The sequence below is a fragment of the Callospermophilus lateralis genome, chromosome 2, assembly GCF_048772815.1.
Source record: "Callospermophilus lateralis isolate mCalLat2 chromosome 2, mCalLat2.hap1, whole genome shotgun sequence".
NCBI lineage: Eukaryota > Metazoa > Chordata > Mammalia > Rodentia > Sciuridae > Callospermophilus > Callospermophilus lateralis.
Window position 1 is genome coordinate 13951502 of NC_135306.1, and position 27922 is coordinate 13979423.

The window sequence follows — 27922 nt, forward strand, 5'->3', positions numbered from 1 at the left end:
CACAAAACAGAGCTCTTAGAACATATCAGTCCACTGGGTCCCTGCAGCTCTGTTTTGTGAGAGTTGGGAAGGGCAAGCTGCATGTGGAGGGCGTTTCTGCAGTTTCCATAGAGCCACACTTGAGGCACTCAGTGTCCTGGCCAGTTTCTTTTAGGAAAAGTTCTGCCTCATAGGTGACATCTTCAGTTCCTGTTGTGCACAGTGAAGAGGGTAATGTTGACTTCCTGTGCCAGCTGAGTCAGCCCTCAGAGCCCCCAGGCACGTGGGCTTTGTACTTTCCACTTGGCACTCGAGGGGTCTGAGAGGTGGAGCATGGCTTTCTCACCCTGACCGTGTGCTGGAGAACAGGCACAGGCCGCATCTGCAGATTTGTGCCTTCTGTGAGCATGAAGGCAGGGCCTGGGGCGGTCTTGTTTGCTCCAGTGTCCTCATTGTTTGTTCTGTCACAGGCTCAGGGGAAGTGCCTGCAACAGGAAGGAGTGAACAAGCGAGTGTCCGCTGACTGTGGTTTCCTTCTGGGGAAGTGTACAGGTGGAATTTGAACCTGTGCGTCCTTCTGGTCCCATGTTCAAGACTTCCATTTTGTTAGTACTTTCAACTTGGAGTGCTCATTCCGTCAGAACTGCTTGGCAGGAAGAAGGGAGCAATGTCCTCTGAGATTATAAATTTTACTGGAAATAATAACAATGATAGATTATAATTATTAATAACTATTAATATTATTACTATTATTATTATTATTAGGTAATTGGGATTGAACCCAGGGATATTTTACCACTGAGCTGTAGCCCCAGTCCTTTTTGAAATTTCAAGACAGGGTCTAAGTTGATAAGGATCTTGCTGGATTTGTGATCCTCCTTCCTCAGCCTTCCTAGTCTTTGGGATTATAGGTGCATGCCACCACATCTGACTGGTTGTTTTTAGTTGAAATAATATGTGTGTCATGGAGTAGAATATAAAATTGTCCCTAATTATTAAAATAAAACAGGAGAGTGAATTTAGAGGAATCTTGGAATGCGAACTCTGTACTCTGCACCCCTGTCTCTGCTGCATGCATTCTTCTCATCATTCTCTCTGGGATACATGAGGGGATAGGTTTGAGAAGCCTGTCATTGCTCCACTGTCTCTTGTTGTGTTCTGTCTGTCTAAGATCCTGTCTGAATCTCATGTGAGTTGTGGTGTGTGAGGATGGTGTGTGTCTCACTTTGTTTCTGTCAATTAAGAGAAAGCTGGTTGGAGAACACTGTCCCTTAGTGTCAGCCTGCTCCATGCGGTGTGGCTTTTTTGTGAGTACCCTGAAATCTTATATCTAAGCCAGACAGACTATGATGTGGACTCCCACTTACCCGTTCCCAGGTTTTATTTATTTTGTTTAAGCTGTAGCATGTTCTCACTGCTACAACCACCACATGCATGATTGTAAACAACCAGAAGTAATTGCCTGGAATGGTAAAAGCAAACTGTAAATTTGCTTGGCGTAAGGCAAACAATTTTTAAATCAGCCTCACTTGTATGACATTTATGCCTCGATATTTGAATGCTCTGGCTGTTAGAAGCTTGCAGCATTTACATAATTGTTCCAAGTCTAGAGAAACCCAGGGCTTTCTTTTGAGACCACCAGTGTTTAATAATTCCCTTTTCCCTGTGCCTTGAGGCTAATGAGGGCTTCGAATCTAACATCTGCTGTTAAAGCGTTGCAGGGTCCGTCTGTGTGGGGGGCGGCTCGCCCACCGATGAGATCTCGAGTCTTACGCTGCTTCTTTTCTTTCCTTATCTCATCTGGAAGAACATCGAGCTCAAGGTGGAAGTAGAAAGTCTGAAGCGGGAGTTGCAGGAGAGAGAGCAGCTGCTCATCAAAGCCTCGTGAGTATCGTCGTGCTGCCCAGCTGGGAGGTCACCCGGGCTTTCCACGGCCGGCGCTAGGTTGGTCAGTAACTGCTTTTCTAAGCCAGTTGTTCTCTGGCTGGCCTCCAAGGACTCCAGGGAAGTTTTGGTTTTATTTAATTACTAATTTTTCAAGGAACTAGCCTAGAAAAACGAACAGGTCTTAAGTGCAGCATGGTGAATTTTCACCAAGCAAACACACCCGGGAACCATCCAGACCAGGAGGAGAGCTGTGGGTTTGAAGCCTCCTTGTGCTTCTCCCCAAGGTAACCACTGTTTTGATCACTCTTGTCATGATTGCTTAGTTTTCCCTGGTTTTCAACTTCATATAATTGGAATTATACAATAATGTATTCTTTTGTGTCTAGCTTCTTTCCTTAGCAATATATTTGTGAGATTCATCTGTTGTTCATTGTGTCAGTGGTTCATTCATTGTAATTGCTGTCAAAGTCAAGGGGGCACTGTGGCGCACACCTGTAATCCCAGGGAGGCTGAGTCAGGAGGATCGAGAGTTCAAAGCCAGCCTCGGGGAGGCTCTGAGCCTCAACTCAGTGAGACCTCGTCTCTAACTAAAATACAAAAAAGGGCTGGGGATGTGGCTCAGTGGCTGAGTGCCCCTGGGGGGAAAAGAAAAAAGTCAAGGGGTTCTGGTGGGTGAGGCAAGGAAGCAGAGGGTGGGGTAACTGTTTAAAAAATCTGTTACAGGTCCTAGGATCCTTATAATGTTTTGTTTGAAAGGGGTTCTATTACTTAAAAAAAATTGAAATATTTTAGTTTTTCCATTAATTAGTTCAATATTCAAAAGTTAATGTATTTGTTGAACAATAGCACAGTTTAGAGAACACAGCCTGCAGTCAGCTGCTTCTCCATTCATCCATCAACATTTATTACGTAATGACTTGTGTCACACACTGAGGACCTGAAAAGAGACACTGCCTCCTCCCAGCACTCACTGGAGCTGCTGAGTGGTTTATATTCTTGTGAATGAGTGGAGTGTGGAGGGGCAGTGATGGAGGGCATTTGGGGGTAAAGTGGGGCTTGATTTGCCTCCAAGAGTGGAATACGACTTCCCAGGGCTGCCTCCCTGAGGCGGGCTGGAAGCTCAGTGGGCATGCTCCCTTATCATGGAAGCAGAGCTCCTGCTGGGCGTGGCGGGCTCTTTGGCTTGGGGCACAGCTGCTCCATGCCAGGCCAGGGTAGCTCCTCTCACTGCCATAGTCTGGCAGCTGGACATTGGTCCTTGTTGGCTTTGAGCAGATTAGAGGTTCCCAGGCCTGGGCTTCTCCTCTGAGCTATGCTAAACTTACACAGGCAGCATTTTCTGAATGTGTAAATGAATAAATATAAGCAGATTAAAAGTCTTTGTTATTATTTATTTATTTGTTTATTTTTGGAAGCATGTCATTCTCAGCTGTGAGGCAAATCTACTTTCCTAGGCCTGGAGATCAATAATAGAATTTAGTGTGTTTCCTGTACATTGCAGGCCTGCAGGTCTTGACCAGGCCTTGTTATTAGCTGAGCATGTGCACAGGGAAACACCAGTTGACAAGGTTTCAGGGACAGCACACAGCATGGAGTGCTCGGGGCCTTGCACACAAGTTTGTGTGAATATAGTTTTCAATCTGCCCAGGCTGGTGTTCAAGGCCCTTTGCCATCTGACCAGCAGATGCTATCTCCGCTGGATGGGTCAGCTGTTGTGTGCTGCACTGGACAAGGTTCCTGAGGTTGCAAAGTGATGATGAAGCTTAGGTTCTAGTGGAGCTGATGGCAGTCAAGTATTTACAACAGTAAATGCATGAATGCAAATTGGAAAAAGAGCTATAAGGAGAAAATAAAGGAGCTGTGGGGGTTTATAGTTGCGGGAGTAGATATGTAGGTACGTAACTGGGAAGATGAGCCTGTGAGGTGGCATTTGAAGTGAAATCTGAGGCGTACGGAGGAATTGGCAGGTGAGTGGATGGAGAAGCGTTGAAGGAGAAGGGAATGCTTATATGTCTGAGGAAATGAGAAGTCTAGGACCCTAGTGATTTTGGTCTTTCCCCTAAGATCAAATGAGCAAGTGACACAATCTAGAGTTTTGCTCTTGAGAAGGTCACACTCTGTGCTGGAAGTGGGTGGTGGGGGGAGCAAAGGGGAAGCAAGGAGGTCAGTTAGGACGCTGTTCAGTGGGCGAGGTGAGAACCGGGTGCTGAGTGGTGGTGGTGGGAAGGACACTCGGGCAAGCCCCCAGGCCTTGGTGTGAATGAGGAGGAGAGGGCAAGGCTGGTGCCTCCTGGGGTAAGAGCATGAGCTCTGCTCGGAAACGTCGCTGGGACTTCAGCACTTTAGCCTCCTCTCCACCAGCTCTGCCCTGCTGCGTTGAGGGCTCCACTGGTGCTCCTGTTCTGGCGTTCTCGCCTTGCCCTGGCGGGCTCTTCCCCTTTTGGTCCCCCCAGCCCAGTGCCTTTCCCACTGCCTTGCCCTTGGAAAGGCTCCAATGTGGGTCACCGAGGCTCCTCCAGTCCACGTCAGTCTCTTCAGACTCTGACATGTAACGATAAGTCCATATGCACACCACTTTTGAGGTTAAGAACACTTTCACTCCTCTTGACATCCCATCATTATTCTGAGCAGAGCAAATCTCAAGGAGTACCCTCATTTTATAGAGGAGGGGATTTGGGCCTGGCAACAGGAAGGGTTCTAAGCCCTAGTCAGAAAGGTCGGAACGAGGGTGAGTTCCCCATCATGGAGCACAGCGCCAGGCTTCAGGTTTTGTTTTTTGATTTTCATGCATAGATGGAAGATACTTTTGCCAATATGCTTCCCTCAGCTCTCTTTTCCGCTGTATGATTTTTGGTGGGAGTGGAATATGGGACCTGCTATAGGAAAAGCCCTTGCTTTTCCCTGAAAACTATAATTAGAATGGAAAGAATCCCGAGAGAATGTTGAGGATACAGGGTAATGAGAAGAGAGCTGGGATGTAGCTTCATGGTAGAGTGCCTGCTTAGTGTGCTCACTGGGGAAAAAAAAATAATGAGGGTAGTATTTCTAGAAGGTTCTTTCTTGTGTTGGGTAGAAAGCTGGATTAGACCCATTTCCCTGTAGTCTCCTTATCTCCCTGTATCTCCCTGTCTACCTGTTAGCCCAGATTCTATAAGAAAAGCAAGGGTAGAAGGAGGGAACTAACAAGAGCTAGATCCTACTTTGTCCCAAATCCTGTTCCTAACACTTAATGTGCTTTTTTCTTTTGATCTTCATAACAGTTATGTGAGGCAGCCAGTGTTCCCATTTGAGTGAAGAGAAAATCGAGGCTCAGAGGAGAGGGGAAACTTGCCTGAGTTGGTCACTGAGCTGGGTCTGATCTGGCTCCAGAGCCCACTCTGCCTTGCTGTGAAGTAAACATATTTGTTTGCTCATTTTCCATTGTTATATTTATCAGTTACAATAAGGGGGCATTAAAAACAAAAGCAGTCATATTGTTGGGAGTAAATTTTATCTCCGTAGCTTTAAAACACAAACAAAAAATAATAATTCCATTAGCAGAGGAAAATTGTACCATACTGCTGAGTATAAATTTTATTGCTACAGTAACTGTAAAATACAAAGATGATAAATGAAAAGTTGGAACATTTATTATTGGGAATATATTTTATTGGTATAACTAAAACACAAACAAACTGAATAATACCAGTAGTTGTTAAAAATTGTAGTCAGCCTCTTGACAGTGTACATGATTCAGGCTGTAAAATGCCAAGGTTAGATGGGAGCTGGTGGAGGGAGGCTCTGCTCTGGTGGGTGGGGTGAGGGCAGGGGTTAAAGAGGGGAGCGATTTTATAGTGGAGGCTCCATAAAGCCCCAAGGGCTAAGACATTTGTGAACCACCCGTGGCAGGAACTTGGGGCCAGAAAAACCCTCTGTCTGTGGCACAGGATGGAGGGCACAGGATGGAGCAAGTCTGGCATCCTTTTAGCCCTCTCTCATACCCCTCGAGGGGCCATAGAAATGATTGTAAGTCACTGTGAGTTTGCGCGAGTACTGAAACGAGTTAAGGGAGAGGTTGCCGAGGATACTTAATGGCATTAATCAGGAGGTGGAAATGATGGCCCTGGTTCTGGCTGGGGGGGGGGTGCGGTGAGCTATTCCAGCTCAGAGCCCAGCAGAGGGATGGCAGGAGACCTCCTGCAGCAGCTCAGCAGGAGGTCTCAGCTCAGCCTCAGAGGCAGCAGCCTCAGTGCGGTGCAGAGCACTCAGATGGAGGAAGAGGCACCCGCGTGTCAGCCATTAATTCTAAGAGGTAATCATCTCATTTTTCACATGAGGAAACTAAGGGGTAACAGGTAATTTACTGAGGCTAGGTAATGTACCCAGAGTCACACTGGCACTAGAATAGAGCGAGACTGTGGAAGTGGATCTGTGTAGCTTCAGAGCCCATGCTCTTTACTTGCAGTTGTTCACACTGAATTCCATTAACATGATATCACAACCCTGGGGCCTTCTCCAGCCTTATTGGGGAAAGGAAAAAACAGATATAAATAAGGTCTTTATTTGCAGGCAACTCCTTTTTGAGACTTGGACAGCAAATTGGCCCTCTTGACTCTCCATTGTTCTTGGTAAAACGGTCACATGGCCTGGATGTGTGAGTGCTTGATCACAGGGTTCTCTGTTGGGGAAATTTTATATACCCCTAAAGTAGGACATGGGAGGCTAGTGGTGAAGACATTTTTTTCTGTTGCAGTTTTTCTGAGAAACAGCTTTAGGTGGAGCCATTTCCTCTGTTATCCTGCTCTCTGGAAACCTGTAATCATTTAGAGATCCGACACAGTCTGAGTCTGCAGATCTGTGTCTGACGCGTTTTATTGTGGAGTCAGTGGTTGTGGCCCACATCTGCCCGGGCGCTATCCCCACACTGCTCAATGTGTGGGGATATTCCAGGGGCCACAGTGGTTGCCTTGTATGTTTTGTGTCGTCTCCCTCTTTTTTCCCTGAGAGGTAGCCTGAGCTGCAACAGATGGACCTAGCTGTATGTAAGGTGCTGTCCCCTCTTGCTGGTACAGTGTGACACTGTGCTTCTTAGCCCTCCAGATGCACTTTTGTTGCATTTGCTCCTTGGCATGTTGGTTGTTAGACCAGCTTTCCTGTACCCCTGGTGGACATGACGTGTGCCTGGTCAAGAGCTTCCTGGTGGATATTCAGGCAGTAACTTCATGAGTCTTAAAAGTGTGCTTGCCCTTTGACCCACCAGTTTCCTTTCTAGGAATCTACCCCTAGGAAATCAATGGATGGTAGACATACAAGGATGCTTTTATCATAACACTGCTTGGCATATTAAACAATGGCACTAATGCTTATTGAATGCTTATTTCATACCAGCCACTGATCTCAGATTTTTATGAGTATTATCAAACATGTTAAATCAGAAACAATTTAAATATTTAAAATATAAGCAATTGGTTTAATAAATCATGTTATATTTCATACAGTAAGTTTATAGGTAGCTTTTAAAATAATGCTCTAGATTTCTACTTACTGACCCAGAAGAATGTTTATAGAGTATTAAGTAATAAGGTCAGTTCACTAATATGTATTAAATGGTTCTGTTTGTGTACAAAATGTCTGAAAGGCTACATACTCAAATGTTGACTTAGTTATCCTGAGTGACAACGTTGTGCATGAGTCTTACCTTTTTCTTATCTGTGTTTTGAAATTACATTAAAAAAAGAAAAAAGAATCTTGGCTTAGGGAGGTGGGAGAAATGACTAACAAATATGTCTTTGGGGAGCTGCTGAAGTTACTCTCAGACTCTCACCCTAATGTGTTTTGCCCTCTGACTTTTTCTGTAGCAAAGCAGTTGAGAGCTTAGCTGAAGGTGGTGGCTCTGAAATTCAGCGGGTGAAAGAAGATGCTCAGAAGAAGGTGCAGCAGGTGGAAGATCTCCTAACCAAGAGGATACTCCTTCTGGAAGGGGCAAGTCTGCAGACCCGAGGGACTGTGCTTCACACTGTGCTTCACACTGTGCTTGATGAGTGACGGGCTGGGTACAGTGTTGTTCCTGGACTGTCAAGAGTTTCAGCAGTTGCTATAGGCACCCTCACCCTTATTGAGCATCTCCTGAGTTTACTCCCCATTTTAGACACTTTATATATATAATTCATAACCATCATACCCTGAAAACTGGCTGCTATTGTCTTTATTCGTATATGAGACCCTGAGGTTCAGAAAGAAGTATTAACAGGTCCAAGTTAAATCCTAGATTTAGAGCTGTAATTGCTGGGTTTTGAACCTGTGCTCTTTTGACCACACCACTCTGTTTACTATCTATTTTGGTCCCTTTATTATAAAGATGAGGAAGCTGAGGCCCAGAGAAGGGGAATGACTTCCTTACCTAAAGCTAGCTGAGCCTGGAACCAGAAATCCTGGCCTTTAGCCATCGCCTGCCTGTTCAGCCCCTGTCCCTCTGGCCTGACCTCATCCAACCATCCTGCCAGTGCCCACTGACTGTCCTTTCTCTCTGAGGCCCTGTGTGTAGCTTCTCCTTCTACTCATTCTCAGTTATGTATTTCCTGTGATTATGATGCAAGCCAGGATGTTTCCTGGCTAAAAAATCCTGTGTGTCCTGGGTTACAAAGTTTTCCTCCATTTTAACTATTATTAACTAATATGGGTTGAGCGTCCTTATCTGAAATGCTTGGGACCAAAAGTGTTTTGGATATGGGGTTTTCTTTGGATTTTAGAATATTTGCATTTACATAATAAAATATCTTGGAGGTGGGACTCATTCTCAATATGCAGTCCATTTATATTTCATATAGTACATATATTTCATATATACTTTAAGTACATAATTTTATACAATATTTTTAGTGTGCTTGTGTTTTGACCATGTCACATGAGGTCAGATATGGAATTTTCCACTTGTGACATCATGTTGGTACTCAGAAAGTTTCAGATTTTGGAGCATTTAGAGTTTGGATTTTTTGATTAGGGATTCTCAGACTATTCTAATTATTTAATTCCTGGTCTTTGGAGTAGTTTGATCTCAATTTTTCTACCCAGAACTCTGGTATCATTTTAGTGGATGCAAAGAGAAATGGCTCCAAAAAGCACTTCTGGATGTTAAAAGCAGAGTCTGTATTGAGCAGCTGCAGCTAGCTGCCACTCAGGTTGTGTCATCAGCCCTTACTTTCCCTTGGGCCACACAGGCGTTAGGCTTAGAAAGAGCGAGAAACTATCTAAGCCAAAAGTGGTCGAGGGGGACCTTTAAAAGAAGGATTTTCTGGAGAGTGTGAAAATATAATTATGCTGCTTTGAAGTGATGTGGCTTTTGATTTGGCCTCCTGGTTTCCCCAGTGTGTGCTTCCCCGTGTTTTGGCGTGCCACAACCTATCTTTGTCACCTTGGACAAGGCATTTGCCTTTCCTTTGCCTCTGCTTCTGTGAAGTGAAAAGAGTGCCGCCTGCTGTGTGGAGTAGAGGGAACCAGCATCTGCGGAGGCTGCTGGCGGGCGAGGCTCCCTCCATTGCCTGTGCCCACTGACCAGTTAATCCTTTCAGCAAACTGAGGAGGCAAATAGTTTTACCACCCTTTTTCTCCTTTCTTTCTTTTTAAACAGATGATGAAGGAGGCAGAGTGGCTGAGTCACAGCTCCAGGTCCTGGGTGCACATGTCCGGTGGTCTGGCTGCCAGCCTACATTCTAGAATGCTGTTCTGTACAGTTTCGGTTATAACATTTTAGGGTTGCTGAGGATCAACTGTGATATAAATAAAGCTTCTTGCTTAGAGCCTGGCATTTAATAGGCACTTAGTAAATAGCAGGCTTTATTGTTTGTTGTCTTAGAATATGGGGGATGGTTTTTGCCAGCTTTCATTAGACTGACAGGCAAGCCTCCTGGGGAGACAGGCTTGGGGGTTACTGTGGAGGGAAAGGGCAGGGAGAAGGAAGCCGACATCTTTTGAGCTTCCTGTGATGCAACATGTTTTTAACAGAGTTTCACAGCAGCTCTTTGATGAGATAGTGGTTATTCCTGTTCTATGGATTGGAAAGCTGGGGCTCAGAAAGGTTAAGGGACTATCTGAAGTCACATAACAAATAAGTAGGAAAGCTGGGTTTTGAACCCAGTTTGAGTTGATTTTATCTTTGCAATATAATTCGAGGCAGGGGGCTTTAATAGTTGGAGATTTAGGCCTGCTCCTAGGTCACTCATGGGAGCACTGGAGCCTTTTCCCCTAACACAGACACTGCATGGGTGATTTATGTAATTTTCTTGGTGGATTCTCTAAGCTCTCAAGAAGAACACAGAGTTTTTCACCACCTAAATCACTTTGGAAATCTAGAAAATGTACTTTAGAATTGTGTAGTCATTATCTTAAAAAGAAATGGGGGTGGGGGGGTGGGATGAATCTGTGTGGTGATCATGGTGACTCTTTGGAATTTATGTGTGTTTAGTATTGAGAGGTGCATTTCTCCTTGTTCTCATTGAAGCTGTAAATATTGATCTGATTTTTCAAACCAAAAGTACAGTTCTTGTAGAGTTGATTCTTTTCCATTGGAAATGCCTATTACTCTTCAGGATTCAAGAGGGAAAAATGGCTGGCAAATGTATTTATTACTGATTCTTTCCATGTATAGTACAATTCAGGGAGGGGAAATGTGCCGGAGAAAAAGTCATAAATATTTATATTTTAATCCAATTTCCTTTCAAAATGTTCCCAATTGTATTGAAAAATTGCATCAAATGCATTTAATTTAACTCTAGGATGTGAAAGCCGCCCAAGCAGAACTGGAAAAGGCCTTTGCAGGAACAGAAACAGAGAAGGCTCTTCGGCTGAGTTTGGAAAGCAAGCTTTCAGAGATGAAGAAGATGCACAAGGGGGACTTGGAGATGGTCCTGGTTCTGGAAGAGAAGGACAGGTCTGGCTCTCATCCTGGTGAAATCCTAACGTCTCATTATCTGCGGCGTGGGGAAAGGATTGTTCCTTTCCTTCCCTTTTTTTCCTCTATTCCCTCCTTGTCCCAAGACTGTGAGTGGCTTACTGGAACATCTCCAAAACAATAAGATAGCAAACTGGGGATGACATTGGGCAGGAAAGAAAAGGAATAGAATGTAACATGAGGCAGAGACAGTAGATAGCTATTCACGTGGGTTAGTTCCATTTAGATAACTAAATCTAGCATTCAGTGTTAGCTTTAAGATTCCTGGTAACCAAGGAAAAAAGGAAAAACAATTTTGGTGGACATGAGATTTGCATTCCTCCCAGGGTAAAACAAGCCAGTAGCTCAGAGGAAGCCCAGTTGTATACTTGGCACTATCAGAGAAAAATTTCTCTTGTGGTTCTTTCCATGGGAAAAGTAAGTGACCATATCCTCATAATAAATACTAGTGAATTTTGTGTGACCTGTTTTCCATCATATCTTTGAATGCTGGCAGGAGGCCCAAATCGGTACAGTACAGGGAGCCAAAAGCAGAACAATGTCAATTAGATACAGAGTCTGCTGGAGTCCAGAGAAACAGTGGACAGTAGGCCTTTTGGCCATCTTTAGTGCTCATCATATTTTACAGCCAAGCTTTTGATAAAAACTCGTTAGGAGAACGTTTACATTTTATTTGTTACCATGAACCTTACATTTTGATACTCCTGCCCTGTGTTGGTAGTCACTAAGTGGAATGTTGAGTTAGTTAAATGTCAGTGAGACTACTAGCTAACCTGTGACCTATCTGTCAAAGAGTCAAGCTTGTTTGGAATTCGATGGAAATTGTTCCAAAGTGAATGAACTAATCCAGAGAATACTGACTAGTTCCTTTTATTAAAAAAAAAAAAGTCACTGGTGCCTCCTGCATTGAAACACCCCCCACCCCCACAACGTAGTTTAGTTCTTATGTCCAAATGCCGGTGGCTTTTACTTCTCTCTGGGTGCCATCTTTTGAGATTTGTGTCTGCTACTTACTTTCATTTATGGGTTGGAAAAAATCAGATGAGAAAACCTTTTACGATTTCCTGTGAAAGAGGAGAGCCCGTGGTCTCCATGTTTAGGTGCTCTAGCTTCTGTGTTTGGAGGAGCTAGCATTGTTGAGCACACTGTGGCGTTTTCTTCGCTTTGAAATTAAGTTTTGTGATGAGGAAACTGAGTTCTCTGTGGATCCCAGTGGAGGGAGTAGGGACCATCTCGGCTTATTATTTGAGTCCTGTGTTTTTCTTGATCACATTGCTAGGAAGAGAAACTTCTCTGGAGTGGGGTTTTATCCTAAGAGCATGTAGAAGCCACTGAAGAGTTAGGGATGAGGTGCAGCATGACAGGATCAGGTTTAAATTTAGAGAAGCTGCCTTTGGGTCTGGTATAAGACTGGTTCTCAGGCTGAGACAGACTTGCAAACAGGAGGTTATGTGACCAGCATGGGGGAGAGGTTGGAGTGGAGAACAGGAAGAGATGGAGAAGGTAGGGGGATGTGATGACCAAATGGATGTGGGCTAGGGGAAAAGGCTGCAGGCTGGGCTGAACCCTCGGGGTGGAGCCCGAGCAGCTGTGGGATGGGAGTGCAGTTTGCTGAGTTGGGGAAGAAGGGGAAAGAAGACGTGTGTTGGGGGGTGGGGGGGAAGATGCTGCTTTCTTTCCGGACCCAGTGGGTTGAGGACTATGAGTGAGTGAGTGGGGCTGAGGAGGTAGGTGGGTCTGTACATGGATCAAGGCTGGATGGAGGATGAGTAGATTCATTCCTTAACCAGCTGCTGAGCACGGCCTGGGGTGCACATAGGAAACAGAGGAAGCACAGTCCTGTTTATTTGGAGCTCTGGGTGGAAGAGGCAAATTCAGGGCCCTGTGCTGGGCGAGGGGCAGGGAAGGCTCATCAAGGGAGGAATCCTGGGGGTGCTAGCTCAGGGAGTAGTGTGTGCAAAGCCTGTCACACAGCCTGATTGTGGAGTCCCCGATAAGTATTCCCTGTTCGCATTGCTGCGGAAGCATGATTTCTTGTTTTGTTTGCTGGGGGAAGAGGGAATTTGGGAGGTTGAGTACTTACTTTTGTCCGGCTGGTGGGTTCCCCATGAATGTGGGTGGTCATTCAGAGCTTTGGTAAAGGCTTCATCTTCCTGGGGTTCATGTAGTTCCGTCTAGATGGGCACAGAAATCTGGTTTGTCAGACTTGTGAATGTGTTTGTCTCGGGTAGAGGTGTCCCAGCTGCACTGCCAGAGACTGGCAGCCAGATGCCAACTCCAGATTTGTGTTCAGGATTTGACAATCTTTATGGTGAAACTCTGGGGACACAGATCTGTGTATTCCCTCTCTGAAATCAGTCCTGCCTACTAGGCTCGTGGGGGTCAAGAGGTTAGCACTGCAGTGGAGCAGGGGTCCCTGGTTACATCCTGGTGAGAGGGGTGCCAGATCTGCCAGAGTGACTCTCTGTTGGGCCTGGAGTTGGATCCTGAGGCCTGGCCCCTCACTTGGGTGGGCACTGCCAATATCTTCTGGGCTCCCGCCACCCCTTTTCAAAGACACAGGTTGTAGTTTTAGTTACTTTATTTCCTTCAGTCTGGCCTTTGAACTATTCAAATCTTAAAGGCAGTCAAATTTGCGGACCCGGCAAGTCGAATATGGCCTGCAGATAGATTGTCTTTTCTTTGGTCTACACAGTAGTTTTAAGTTTGAATTAGTTGGGCTGGGGATGTGGCTCAAGTGGTAGTGCGCTCGCCTGGCATGTGTGTGGCCCGGGTTCGATTCTCAGCACCACGGTACAAACAAAGATGTGTCCGCCGATAACTAAAAAATAAATATTAAAAAAATTTCTCTCTCTCTCTCTCTCTCTCTCTCTCTCTCTCTCTCTCTCTCTCTCTCTTTCTCTCTTAAAAAAAAAAAAAGTTTGAATTAGTTGCCAATATCTAAAACAGACTTTCATGTAAAAGTCTGGATTTCCAGTTTCTCTTGAAAATCTCCAGATGCTTCCTTGCTGGGTCGAAGCTGCTGTTCCCTGTGGATGAGCCAGTCCTGCAGTTGGCCTCAGACTCCACAAGCCTGCCCCACTTTTTTCACTCCCTATCTGAAACTTGCTTTCTGGTAACTGAAAAAAATCAATTTTATTGAGTTATAAATTACATACAATACAAGGCATCCATTTAGAAGTGTATTGTTGGGTGACTTTTTACCTCTCCATTGATGATGTGATGATTCCGACCTAGACCCCTAGAGGGCAGTCTTACTCCTCCCTCCACATTTTTGGGGGCATCATGCAGGTGCAGCCTGGTGCCCCATCCCAGTGCATTGCTAGCTGTTCCAGCTGCTGTGTCTCCTTCCTAGCCTTAGCTGGGGGAGCTGAGTGCTTCAAGAGGGATGCTCTGCTGTGTTTCCAATCCTTTACTCTTTTACTAAAACTGAGTTGCTTCCTAGGCTTAGCTACAGAAAGCCTCTTCTGAGGTCCTCGGACAAAATGCTAATTGTTGAATGTTGAAAAAGGTAGTAATTGTAACAGCTGTCATTTGTTGAGTTCTGCCACAGGCCATGAGCTGTGAGGGTTGTGTTAAATGACTTAACTGCAGTCCATATGAGCAAGTTATCCCTTTCATAGCTAAGGAAATGCAGGCTCAGAGAGGTCAGATGACTTGCTGTGGTTGGGGAGCGGTTGATATGGGGACTTTAGTGCTCAGAAAAGAATGTGTTCATTTCTCCCTGTTGGGGCCACTCAGGTTGTGGATGGCAAAGCTTTCCTTAAGGGGAAAATGCTTAACCAGTGTGAACTGGTGGGACAGATGGCAGTGGTTGGGGCAGGGCTGGGAAGGACATTCCAGGAGCAGTTTATTCAAAGGGATGGAAGCACACAGTCTGGTTTGGGAGAGAGCTGGAAGTGAGGCTACTACCTAGCGGTGGAGGGTAATGGTTCCCTTTGAGATGAGACTGAGGCTCGGATATCTTGTCCAAGAGTTTGGCCTTTAACTTGAAAGTCAGTGTGTTTAAAAGCTTTGCCCTGAGGAGCTGTGAAGGAATCCCCTTGTTTTCTCCACACTCACCAGAGCAGCTTTCCATCAGTTGTGTTTGGACAGACTTCTTTTGGAGGCAGGATTTCTTACCCAGAAAAATATTAATCCACTGCAGTTGGTGGGGGCAGTTGAGGTCTTTGAATTGGGGTGTGATCTGACCAGTGTGGCTGCCCAGAGTTGGATTCACTGGGGCCAGGCTAGAGGCAAGGGGACCTATTAACGTCATACTGATTCTGGCCTTTGACATCTGATCTGCAAGGTGTGTTTTTATTTATGTTTAGTCACTGGACCTGTCTATTTTGAACATGTCTGGCTCCATTTCCTGCCTCCTCCTGCTCCACTGAGCTAAGAGAACAGCATAGAATTAATATTTAAATTTTGTTCTCTTTTAGACTGATTGAGGAGTTGAAGCTGTCTTTGAAGAGCAGAGAAGCTTTAATTCAGTGCCTTGAAGAGGAGAAATCTCAGACGGCATGTCTTGATGAGAATGTGTCATCTGGAGAGCTCCGAAGACACTCTGCTGCTCTGAGGGAGGAAAAGGAGAGAGATGCCGAGGTGAAGTGTCAGGGCACCAGGGGGCGCTTTACCAGATCCTACCACTCTATGGGAGATGGACTGGCCTTCATTCTGTGTGGTTCATACATGGTCAGCTTCCAAATATGAGTTCCTGTGAGCGAAGAATCACCAGAAACAGCCTTTGTCAGAACCTGGCATTTTCTCTCCCCTCTCACATGAAGAGTTGGTTAGAAAAACAGTGCCCGCTGGTCTGTCTCATCGTGTATTAATCTGTTGTTGCCTGCGGACTCTGTTTTCATCGTTGGGCTTTCTTAGAGTAGAACAGTGGTGCGTTATGCTTGTCTGTTTAACCTGTGTGGTGAGAGGCAGGCTTGAGGCCAGCTTTGGTCTGAAACTCCAGAGGTGGTGGGGGGACGGAAGTGAGCCCTGCTGGGCCTGGTGGCATGCGAGGGGTTCAGTGGATCACCTCATTCAGTCTTCCCAGCCACCTGTCCAGGAGGAGATCCCCGTCCCCTTTTGGTTTAGAACCAGACTCAGAGCTGAGTTATTAAATTTTCTAGGCTCCAAGAGGTGGGTTACTGGTAGCTGACCCCAAACCCCTAGACCCCTGCCCTGACTCTAGGTGGCCTCCACAGCTGCTGTGTGGAAGAGGGAGGTCAGGGCCAGGAAGTGCAGGCGGGTCTTGATCTAGACCTTCCATTCTTTCTTTCTTTTCTTTTTTTTTTTTTTTTAAGTTGTAGGTGGACACAATACTTTTATTTTATGTATTTCTTTTTATGCGATGCTGAGGATCAAACCTCGTGCCTCACATGTGCTAGGCAAGTGGTCTACCACTGAGCTACATCCCCAGCCACTAGAGCTTCCATTCTTGCTGGAGCAAGGGTGGCTGCTGCATGCAGGGGCTTCACAGTGGGGCATGTTCTGGGTGCTTGTGGAGGTCTTGGTTCCTTTATGGAGCAGGGCCTTTGTCTCTGCCTTATCAGTGAGTTCTTTAGCCTTGCCAGGAAATGACATTGCCTCCTCCTCCTCCTTTTAAGCCTCCTTTGCACTCCACGGGGCAGAGAAAAGGAGAGAACCCTTGACTTAATGAATGCCACAGCAATGGGGAAAAGTAGGTTCATGAGGTGCTTATTCTGCTTGTTTTAGGGAAGCTATTGGGTTGCCGTCTCTCTGGGTCTAACGAATATCTTTTCTTAGGCTGCACAAATGGAGCATCAGAAGGAGAGAAGTCATTTTGAAGAAATGATCCAGGTGTGTTGATACATTTTGTTGAAGATTTCTCCTATTCTTGCTTCTTGTTTTATTCCAAGTGTGATAGACAATTCTGTGTATCATCAGCTGTCAGTTATTGAATGCTCCTGGGTGCCATTAAATTTAAGAATCTTTAGAGGGAGTTTCTCAATCTTTGTGGTAACTCTGTGTAGACAGTCCTGTTTTACAGATATGGTATCTGAGACCAGGAAGGTGAGGTCACTTGTCCAGGTTCACATAGCTGATTAGACTATGGTGAGGACTCAGACCTGCCAATCCACAGGCTCCCCCAGTCATGGTAGCAGGATTTGTGTTGTGCCCGCAGCATAGAAAGTGCTTTCATGTCCATTACCTCATTTGACCCTTACAGCAACCCAGGAGGGAGGCAGCAGTGATTATCTTTAGAAATAAACTTACACTGTAAATGTGTAGTTTAGTCTCCATCAAACCAGATTCTCTGCTAGCTTTTGTAGCATTAAGGAATGAAATTAATGATCTGTTATTTCCCTCCAAATAACCTGGTACAGTTCAAAGACTCTGATGTGACTGTATTCAGATTTTGGGAGGCACTGGAGTCCTTCCCGTAGGAATAGCTGTCATCATCTCAGTTGATCTGATCCCCTTCCCTTCACCCAGTCCTGTTGCCGAGAGCAGTAGCACAGTAACTTGGAGCTGATGCCACTGCGTTCAGCTCGACTTGGAAACATTAATCACAGGTTGACAGGAATAAGATAGAATAACTGCATTTGAGTGTGCTCTTAAAGATATATTTACAGTGCATTTTGGTTGCAACGTATCAACTTAGTGAATCTTTTTCTAATCTAATTTAGGCACTTCAGAAGGACCTGAGAGAAAAGGAAAGAGAAATTGCTACAGAGAAGAAAAATAGTTTAAAGAGGGATAAAGCCATTCAGGGCCTAACCATGGCATTAAAATCAAAGGAAAAAGAGGTATGTCTGATACACTTGAGGTGAGATTTTTCTTTATTAGTTTCTGTCACTGGCCTGTTCTACCCTGAATTTTTAGCTTTAGGTAAAAAGTACATAAGAGAGCTGAGATAGTATAAAAAGTGGGGAAAGGATCCTTTATTTCATTGGAAATCCAGTGCGCCCAAGAAAAATATGTTAAACATGTAATTTAAATTTCCTAATAGTCACATGAAAAGAAGTATAAAGAAACATGTAAAGTTAACTTTAATAATATATACGTCCCAGATATCATTTCAGCATAAAATCAATAAAACAAAGGTCATAATGAGACATTTAGCCTTTTCCCCCAGAGTTTGAAGTCCAGATGTTCATCTCGGTCCATACTCGGCACAACTCATGTGGTTAGTGGTTGCCCTGGTGGACAGTTGTAGTCAAGATCTGATCTTTTGATGGATAGTAGAAAATTGAGATAAAGGAGTTGATGAGCCTGTGACTGGACCAGTTAAAGAACCATCTGGTTGGTTGTCTTTGGGATCCAAGGGGATGGCTGATGGCTGTCTTCTTGTCATTGGAGCTATCAGTTGTGTCCCAGTGATATGCTAGGCGCTAGGCCCCACATGGAGGGGACACCCAGCTCTGCTCGCAAGTCCAGTGCAGAGCCAAGAGTGATGGGTGTGATTGAGGGAAGCGCAGGGACTGGGGTGGCAGAAGATGGGGGACTCGGTTCAGATTAGGTGTAGATGTGGGGCACAGGGAGTGTACTTAGGGTAGCAGATCCTGATCTGAATTTTAAAGAAGGAGAGTGTGGGTGATAGATGGGAAGGAAGGCAGAGATGGGAGGCCATTTTGGACAGAGGGAAAATGTTCGTCAAGTCATAACAGGATTATAGGCCAGGGTGTGTGTATGGCACCAAAACCAGCCTGGGGCTGCCCGAACACAGAGTGGAGAACTTGTGTGAGGTGAAAGAAGAAGCTGGACTGGTTGCCAGGGGCAGCCAGAGGAGGGGACTAAACGTATTTTCAGCTGCTCAGGGGGCATGCCACCGGGGGCTCTTGGGTAGGAGGGTGTGGTCCCATTTTCCTTTTAGAGAGGCCTCTGCAATATTTGGAGAGTAAATTACAGGAGGGAGAGAATGGAGGCAGAGAGGTCAGGAGCCCTGGTGAGAGTCGTAATTGAAAATTAGAAATAAGGTTGTGGAAATCTAATGTTAGATGTTGGACTTCAGATAAGGGATAGTCAAGGGTGACTTTAGGTGTCTGACTTGCATGTCTAGGGACCTGGGGGTGCTGCCAGCTCAGACCATAGCATAGAAAATGGAGTCTTGTGGTGAGCTGGGGCGGTGGTGGGGGTGATGGGCTGTTTAGAGAGTACTGGTCTGGGAGCCCTGGCTGAGCTGTCCAGGAGGCAGATGGATCTGCAAGTCTATAAAGCGTGGAGAGCATGGTCAACCTGAAGAACTGACTTGGAGTCACTCCCCTGTCTGCAGGTGGGCTTTAAAATCCGAGAGTTGGCCCGTTTACCCAAGGAGAGAGTAGAATGGGAAAGGAGGCTGAAGGTGAGATTGCGGGGGACTGCAGAATTTCAGGGACAGGGTCAGGAGCGCACAAAGCAATCAGCAGGAATGGTTGCAGGAGTAGGAGCCTGAGCAGGAAACAGGTGCTGACAAAGCTAAAGGAATGCAGGAGTTTGGTGCAACAGAGGTTTGGCTTCTAATAATAGCAGCCACCATTCTTGTCATGTGTTGGAAGTTCAGGGCCCAGCTGAAGCTGGAGATCTCACTGTGTTGAGGAGCAGTTCTGGGTGCTAGCAAAGTATAAGGTGTGGTCGTGGTAGTTCATAGCTGACCCTAGGGTATAGGAGGCGGTCACTAGAAGATGAAATTCTGGGACTAGCGAGGCCAGGTGGTTGGGTGGGTCATCTCTGTGGCCAGTAATAGTAGTAACACCTGGTATGAGCCAAGCACCATTTGAGCACCAGTGCATATTACCTCATTTAACTCTAACAACTCTTTAGTTGGGTGAGTGGTGGTAACTTCATCTTATTAAGTACTGGAGGTGGGGTAGCTTTATCAAGAAAAGAGGTTTATTTAACTCACAGTTTTAAAGGCAGCCCCATACGTTCAGCCTTTCTTGAGGGCCTAATGATGGTTGGTAGGAGCATGGTCAAGAGGAAGAGATCTCCAAACAGGAAGTCATAGAGAAACTAGGAGTCCAGAGTCCCTCCTAAGAGCTGACTTAAGGACCAGTTGATGTAAGGATCTCCCACTGAGCTACACCTCTTAAAGGACTCGCCTCCCAGTGTTGCCACACTGAGGACCAAGTTTGCAACACATGAACCATAGCTGAAGTTGAGAGAATTGGATCTTAAAGAGGTTAATTCATCCAGCTAGTCAGCTAGAAATCTCACTCAGGTATTTTCTGACCACAGAGCCCTTGTATATACAATTGAGCAGGAAGAGCATTTGGGCTGAGCAGAGAGGAGAGCCCAGTTATATATTTGGCTGCCATTCCTTACTTTTTGCTAGGTTGAAGAACTTAACTCTGAAATCAAAGAGCTCAGTTCTACCTTTGCTGAGGCCAAAGAGGCCCTGCAGAAAACACAGGAAGCACAGATCCTGAAATGCCAGGTGAGTGTTCACTTTAATTTCAGGGTGTCTTTACCCCCCCAGGCATGCTAGGCACTGAGTGCTCATGCTCAGTGCTCATGCTCTGCCACTGAGCCGCACTCCCAGCCTTGGGACTGTCTCTTATCCTAACTCCGGATGAGGTCAGGGCTTTGCAGCCGAAGGGAACCTGGATGATTTAAATAAGGAGAGCTGTGGGTGGTCTTTAGTGATAGAATCAGCTCAGTCTGTTTAAGGGGAAATTCTCTGCCAGCTTTGGGAGCTTCTCTAGCTCCTCAGTGTGATAACAGTGATAACTATGCCCAGAGTTGCAGTGCTGAGTTTACTCTGTGCCGAGTATTAGTGCAGTGTATGTGGATTATCTCATGTAATCTCCCCAGCCCTGTGGGGAAGGTAATCATCCTCACCTTATATTTGTGAGGTTTTTGAAAACTCAGCAAGGGTGTGTAGCTTGTTCACTGCCACACAGCTGGCAAACTGTAGGGCCAGGATTTAAATGCAGTGATTGTGAATAACAGCAGGCTTTTATTGAACACATACTTTGTGCCAGGCCCTGCTAGGTGCTCCCCATAGATTATCTCAGTTATCTGTCCAGCAGCTCTGTGAAGTAGGCACTGTTAATATCTTGTTTTACTGCTGAGGAAGTCCAGGTTGACAGATTGAAGTAACTTGCTAGGGTCCTTACACTGGTAAGTGACAGAGCTGGGGTTTGAGTCAATCTCATTGCCCAGCTTGAGCTTTTGCCTGCCATCCCAAACCTTCCCTCACCTGGCTGCTTCAATCCCACCTCTTCCTTCTGAGTTTTGGTTCCAGAGGTCTTGATGTTTTTATGGCTGGTCTTTTCTCTTTTGCTGCCCTACCACATTGTACTAGAGGGACTCCTATTTTCCCCTTTGTCTGTCTCTCTCTTCCTAATTTCAGTTTTGTGCTCTTTAACTATTTAATAAGAATTTTCTTCCCATGTTTCTGGTTTCCCGAAACAGTTTATACCTATGACTCAGGATGTAAGGAATCCGCCAGCCCAGTAAGTCCATGCTGCCCAGGGTCTTCTTCCTGTCCTTGCGCCAGTGCTCTTGTGGTTGTAAGGTGGAAGTTAGGAGTTAAATCCAGGGCATGTGGATTCCTAATCTTCACATCCCTTCCTTATCTTTTGCAGAGCTTTGGTTCACAATAAGAATAATTGAAGTAATTTGGTTTAAATCATGGTATGCTAGATAAACCTCTGCTTTTGTGAGTCTCAGACTTGCCCTCTCCTACTGTGTTGACAGTACTTGATGAAATGGAGCTGCAATTACATTTCACTCTGTTTTTTCTCCCCTAGCTTAGAAAATAACAAGCTTTAAAAGCTGAATCCTTGGGAAAACCATCCAATTTTCCATTGCTTAAGAAAAAAAAAATATATGTTGGCAATTGATAGCCAGAGACCCGACATTCTTATAAGATTGGAGTATTTTACTTATTATGTTGGGCCTTGAAGAAAAGAAAGGAGTCTTATGAATTTAAATGTTTCCCAGAATTATTGCATACATTTATTAATTTAATAACTCTTAGTCCTAGTTGAAAGACTTTCAGAATATTTAAGTCTTGCAGCGCACAGGGCTCAGGGACTGTTGTAACTCCTGGGGTTATGTATGTCAGGTGGGCTGTTTGGAGAACCTTCTTTGAACCTTTATCCAAAAAGATAGTGTGTTTGTGAATGGTAGAGAGTTTGTGGCAGGATTTGAATTCAAATCTGTCTCCAAAGCCTGTTTTTTCCTACTTCTCTGTGAGTAAATGTACACAGTACACATATACTGGTTTTCTGTTTGAGGTATGTGCATGGTTTTCACAGACGTGTAAAGTGTCTCTTCCATGTCTTGGGGCCTTTTGGATAGCACACGCTCTGAACTAATTGCAGCAGTAGTAGAAGAGCCAAAGTTCACGGGGCTGGCTTCAAGCCTGACACTGAAGTGACAGCAAGTGATAGTTAAGCCTTGGAGTGGCTGCCCAAGCACAGATGCACCGAGACGTGAATTCTGATCCCAGGTATGACTCTGTGTGAGCTGCAGTGTGGGCTGCCTGGCGTTCTTCCAAACCCAATTAAACAAATTATTTCCAAATTGGAAATGGCATCCCTGTTCTAACTATAAAACTGAAATGCATATTGTAGGAAGTTTATTTTTACTTTTTATTTATTTATTCATTTTTTTGGATCCTGTGGATTGAACCCAGTTTTTTTTTTAACCACTGAGCTACATCTCTAGTCCTTTTAATTTTTTATTTTGAGACAGGGTTTCACTAAGTTGCCCAGGCTGGCCTTGAACTTGTGATCCTGCTGCTTCTGCCTCCCAAGTTGCTGGGATTACAGACCTGCGTGTTTTTTCTTTTCTTTACCCAATATTCTTGCCACAGTAATATATATAGATGCACTCAGTCTTTTTTATTTTGAGACAGTTGAGTCACATGTGGTATAGATGTCTGAATTCTTTACTCAGTTGTCAAAGTTAGCATCACCTCCCAGGTCACACAGCTGAAGCTGGCCTTGAACCCAGGGCTCTGACTCTCTCCCTTTTGAGCTCAACATGTTTCTACACAGTTGGCAAGGGTGGTTTGTTTAAGATTATATTTGGCCTTTAGCTTCTGACCATGTTTAATTGGACCAAATAGTTGCCATTGAGCATCATTCAGAAAAAGGTAGAAAGCCCTCCAGAGAAGTAGATCAAAAAGCCATTTAAGGAAAATTCAACGTGGACAGTGTTATGAAATGAGTAGAATCAATGCATTTAAATTCTTTAAGCTTAGATATTTAAAGAAGTTTCACCATTCCTATTTATGTGGAAATCCTGTAGAACTTTCATTGCTTGATAATAACTGTTAATATCAAAATTAGGCACATTTAACAAGTGCTTAATTGATGTTCCTGTCTCTAACCTCCACCCCCACCCCCAACTCATTTTCCTTGTTTTCATTCTTGTTTGTTTCTTTTCTTTTTTCTTTTTTCTTTGAGTTCATTGGAATCCTCACTGATCTGGGCAGGGCAGTGCAGTGCTGTGGAAAGAACACAGGCCCTGAGTCATTTGAATCCCAGATCTAGTCACTGTGGTCTGAAGACAGACTAGTCATTTAGTAGTTCTCAACTTGTTATTTAAATGGGCACAGAAATGTGTACTTTTGCAGTTGGTATGAAAAAGAGAGACACCCTGTATGTAAAAGTGTTTGTTTAGCTCCTTTTATAAAATCAGTGCTTAATAAAGCACAAAAGGGGAGTTGTAACTGTTGTTCAAGAGGAATTTTAACAATCATTGTATACTTTCTTTTATTTGTTGAGTTTAAACATTTTTTGTGGGGGAGGGGTATTGGGGATTGAACCCAGGGTTGCTTACCCGTGGAGCCACATCCCCAGCCCTTTTTATTTTTTATTTTGAGACAGAGTTTCACTGAGTTGTTAGGCCCTTGCTAATTTGCTGAGGCTGAACTTGAATTTGCATTCCTCTTGCCTACGGAGTTACTGGGATTATAGGAGTGCATTACTATGCCTGGATGTCATAGACATTTAAAAAAATATTTTTGGCCTTTTGACCTAGGTTTCCCACCTTTTATTAATTTCCAAAGAAATAAAACCGGAAGCTTTCATAAACTTACATTGAAGTTTGATTGGTGGTCACTCTCATTTCATGTTGCTCTGTGTCAAATAAGCAATTAGGGGGACATAGGCCCGATGACTGGGTTTAGGTGGCTCTCAAACAGCAGAGGTCTGTAGCCCCCAGGTTCACCGTGGTTGTAGTCCACTTCCTGAACAACTGGGTTGACACCTGAACACCTGTGGCCTGGAAAGGCCAAGAAGCTGGAGCTATTATTCAAGTCTGAATTGTAGCTTTTGAGAATTCAACTGTCAGCTCCTTTTGAATTCTTAATTTTGCATATTAGTCAAAGTAAAAGAACAGATTTATTAAAAAGTTTTATTTTCTCCTGATTAGAAGATTACATATGCTTCCACTCCTCCCCTGATTAGAAAGAAAAAGAAGAAATCTGGAAATGACCCACTCAATATTGATGTTTTAATGTGTTTCTTCTAGACTTTCTTTTATGTATAGATTTTTTTACATCATTTAAAATTAGGTTTTTTATTTTTTTTGTATAACACTGTAACTTGGATATATTCCCATGTTATTGATTCTTTGTAAATGTAGTTTTCAGATTTCATTGTGCATATTCATCATACTTTATTTTTGCATATTTAAGTCGTTTCTTATTTTTTACTATTATAAGTGATAATATAACATTGGTCCACTTTATGCTTTGAATATAGCCCTTGCTGCTCTGCCACTGTGTCTTATTTTTTAAAGGACATGTTTTTTTCTCTTCTCTCCTTGCTCTTCCCTCATCTCAGGGGAAACAGGATCACCTTCCTTCCCCATGCTAGGCAGAGGTATCTGTCCCTGAGCACACACCCACCGTAGGAACAAAATCATGCATACTCTGGGGATGGAACCAAAAGATCTCAGAAATGACTCTCTCTCAAATTAACAAGTGAATTTCAACTATGGACAGAGAACATGTGGAATGTAGCCTTTGGATTACCTCTTTAAAAATCCTCTGTTCCCCTTGATGGGCAAAATCTAAGCCTTTGGGACAGGAATCCTCATGTGTTTCTCCTTCCCTAGCAAAGCAATAAAATTTCTTTTTCTCAAAATGTGTCCTCATTATTAGATTGGTATTGGGGACAAGGACTGATGAATGACTTTGTAAATACCCCCCCTCCCCCATATTTTGGGATCTTCTGAGATTCAATTCAAGGAATGGAATTACTGGGATGAGTGTGAACGTGTTTATGCTATACAGATGTACTCGATGTATGTATCAATCTGTCCATCTAGGGTTATATTTATTTACATTTCTCCCAATATATTTCCTGGCTTCTGGGTGTTACCAAAAGCTTGGTCCTTATCCCTGATGCCAATCCAATAACGAGGACCCAGTTTTGAGGAAAAGAAAAGTTTTTATTGCTTTGCCAGCAAAGGAGAAACATAGAGGACTCCTGTCCCAGAGGCTGAGATCCAAAGGCTACGTTCCACATGTTCTCTGTCCAGAGTTGTAATTCACTTGTTAATTTGGGAGGCAGTTATTTCTGAGACCTTCTGGTGCCATCCCCAGAGTCTGCATTACTTTGTTCCTGTGTTCTCAAGGACAGATAACTCTGCCTGGGATGGGGAAGGAAGGAAATCTGTTCCCCTGAGATTAGAGAGGGGGAGAGATTAGGGAGAAGCAGGTAGAGAAGAGAAAGAAATATGACCTTTTAAAAATAAGTCACAGTGGCAGAGCAGCAAGGGCTATGTATATCTCAGAATAAAGTGGACCACTGTTCCATGATGGCATGTCTGGCTATTCAAGAACAACTATGAAGAGTTGTGCCATTCACACAAACTTGCCAGCCCTGAGTATCCCATTAAAACAGTCTTGCTTGATATCTGAGAACTTGTTTTAATTTGCTCTCTTTAATTATTGCTGGGTCATGGCTTTTTTTTTTTTTTTTTTTCATGTTTGTGATCACGAATGCAGTTTTTCAGGTGAACAGTGTATTAATGAAATAAAGGTGTTCTTGACAAACTCTTGGACTTTGCTGAAATTATAGCCTTTCAAAGTGACCTTGGAACTACCATGCTGACCTCTCCTTGTCGTCCTCTGGATTTAAGCCATCTTAACAGCTAGTGCTTAGATCCATCACTGCTTTTCAAGTGAAGCTGTGAAGCTGCTGATTTTCTTCCTTTTTAAAAATGACATTTTTTTTTTGTCATTATGAAAGTAACATGTTCACTTACCTCAGAACATTTGAAAATATAGAGAAATGAAGAAAAAATAAACTATACCTACTATATCTTCACCCCACTAAAGTTATTTACTGTTAACATTTTGTGTTTTCTTTTGTTCAAAAATACTTCTTCTACACAAGTATAGGCTTTCTTTTATATCTGATCATAACATAAACATCTTCTGTTAGTCCAAAATCTTCATATTGTTTGTGCTTTGAAACCTGAATGTTGTCTATGTTAATCTTTCTCTTTTCCTTTTTCCCCCCAAGGAGAAAAAGGAACAGATTTCCTGGTTTGTTTAATGAGGCATGAAAATCAGCTCACCCCCTCCCTTCTTTTCTAGGGATCTGAAGGCTCCCAGGCTGCTCTGACAGAAAAGGAAGCCCTCTTGGCTGAGCTGCGCTCAGAAAACCTTACTAAGAGTTCGGAGAACCACAGACTGCGGAGGAGCATTAAGAAGGTCACTCAGGAGCTCAGTGACCTGCAGCAGGAGAAGGCGAGACTGGAGAGGGACCTGGAGGAAGCCCGCTGCGAGGGGAGCAGGGGAGCCCGCACCATCCAGGTGAGAGGCGCCCGGCCCCTGATGGTGGGTGGTGCGTTTGGCCTGCCTTGTGCTGCTGTTTGGGTTGTAGGGAGATATTCAGTGCAGAAAATAGAAAAATGGGAAGAACATACAGAGAATACTTCACTCATCATCATCTCACCTAGAAACCACCAGTCTTAACTATCTGCTGTTTCAGTCCTTTTAGTTTTCTCTTTGCCTCCCACTATTGGTATCAAGGTGAGAATGCAGTTTGTAGGCCCTTTTTGATTCAGTGTTGGTTCTTTGCATGATTGTTCTTGAGAAACACAGTTTTTGTTTCAGCGTGTTTTTCCATGACTCGGAGGTGCCGTAGTGTGTTGAATAGTCCCTTAGTGTAGAGCCTTTAGGTCGTTTTACTTTTTTTGCCTTGTAACAAATGCTGCAGCAAACATCCTTCTACATGAGTATTTACGTGAATAATATTTAGCCACTGGTTTTTTTTGATAAAGGTATAATTACCGGGCCAATCAGTGAATATTTTAAAGACTTTTATAGACTCAAATTGTCCTGGAACAAAGATTGTCCCAGGTTTCTCTGTGTCATCTTTTTAAAAGGCTTCATTCCATTCAGCATTGGGTATTAGCATCTAAAAATTCTCTGTCAATTTGGTAGGCTTATTGAATTTTAATTCTATCAAAATGTAAGTATTCAGCATCTTTTAATTTAATTCCTCCTGAGAGTCACAGCCAGACACCCAGCCTTGGTGCCATCAGGCAGGACAGGGCCTGAGTCGGAGTGATCACTGACACTCAGGTTAATTAAATTACCTGCTCCAGAGGCTGGCAGTCGTTAGAGCACAGGGCTCTAAAGAGAGCGTTGGGTATCACTGGTTTGTTCTCTGGGGTTGGTTTTGGCAGGGCTGCCAGGATTAGGTGAAATCCTAATGTTAAGACTGAACAGAGAATTGAAGTACAAATGTTTGTGTATTTTAATAACATTTTTAATAACCATTAAGAGAGCAGTAATGGAAGTTTAGAGAAATAAGAAAATGTCAGCTACAACTTTACCACCTTAACAAAGCAACGCTGTTTCCAGTTTTCCCCTCCAGTGGGGATGCTCCTGGGCTCTGTCTAATCAGAGACTAAATCCTATACCGTGTTTTTGGAGCACTCGTTCTATCATAGGCAACTTCCTTCTGCGAGGCTCCACAGTGATCACGTGCAGCGGTGCACACTCTTTCACTGATGGCTTTCACATGATGACTTAATGATTTCCTCCTTTGTTGGATAGTTCTGCTGTTTAAATAATGCCACAATGAATATCTTTGGGCATAAAATCATTTTTTCTTGATATCCCTCAGGCAGATTCTGAAGAATGAGATTACTAAGTCATATGGTGCAAATCTTTATATTGGTTAATTATGCAGCCAGATATTAGTACAGAGGACTGGCTCAACTCAGGCTGCC

General features: G+C 44.1%; 1 protein-coding gene across 6 annotated transcripts in view; it reads left to right on the forward strand.

Moving 5' to 3' along the window:
- The window catches only part of Cdk5rap2 (CDK5 regulatory subunit associated protein 2), a 186539-nt gene that overhangs the window by 35980 nt on the left and 122637 nt on the right, over positions 1-27922 (forward strand). For 4 of the 6 annotated variants that reach the window (XM_076845603.2, XM_077108812.1, XM_076845608.2 and 1 more), the window contains exons 5-12: positions 1787-1863; positions 7704-7827; positions 10617-10771; positions 15217-15379; positions 16538-16591; positions 17422-17541; positions 20046-20147; positions 26277-26495. In XM_076845603.2, coding sequence (XP_076701718.1) covers positions 1787-1863; positions 7704-7827; positions 10617-10771; positions 15217-15379; positions 16538-16591; positions 17422-17541; positions 20046-20147; positions 26277-26495 — 1014 coding nt within the window. The remainder of the gene's footprint in view (positions 1-1786; positions 1864-7703; positions 7828-10616; positions 10772-15216; positions 15380-16537; positions 16592-17421; positions 17542-20045; positions 20148-26276; positions 26496-27922) is intronic. The other 2 variants (XM_076845605.2, XM_076845606.2) reach the window with 1 other exon arrangement.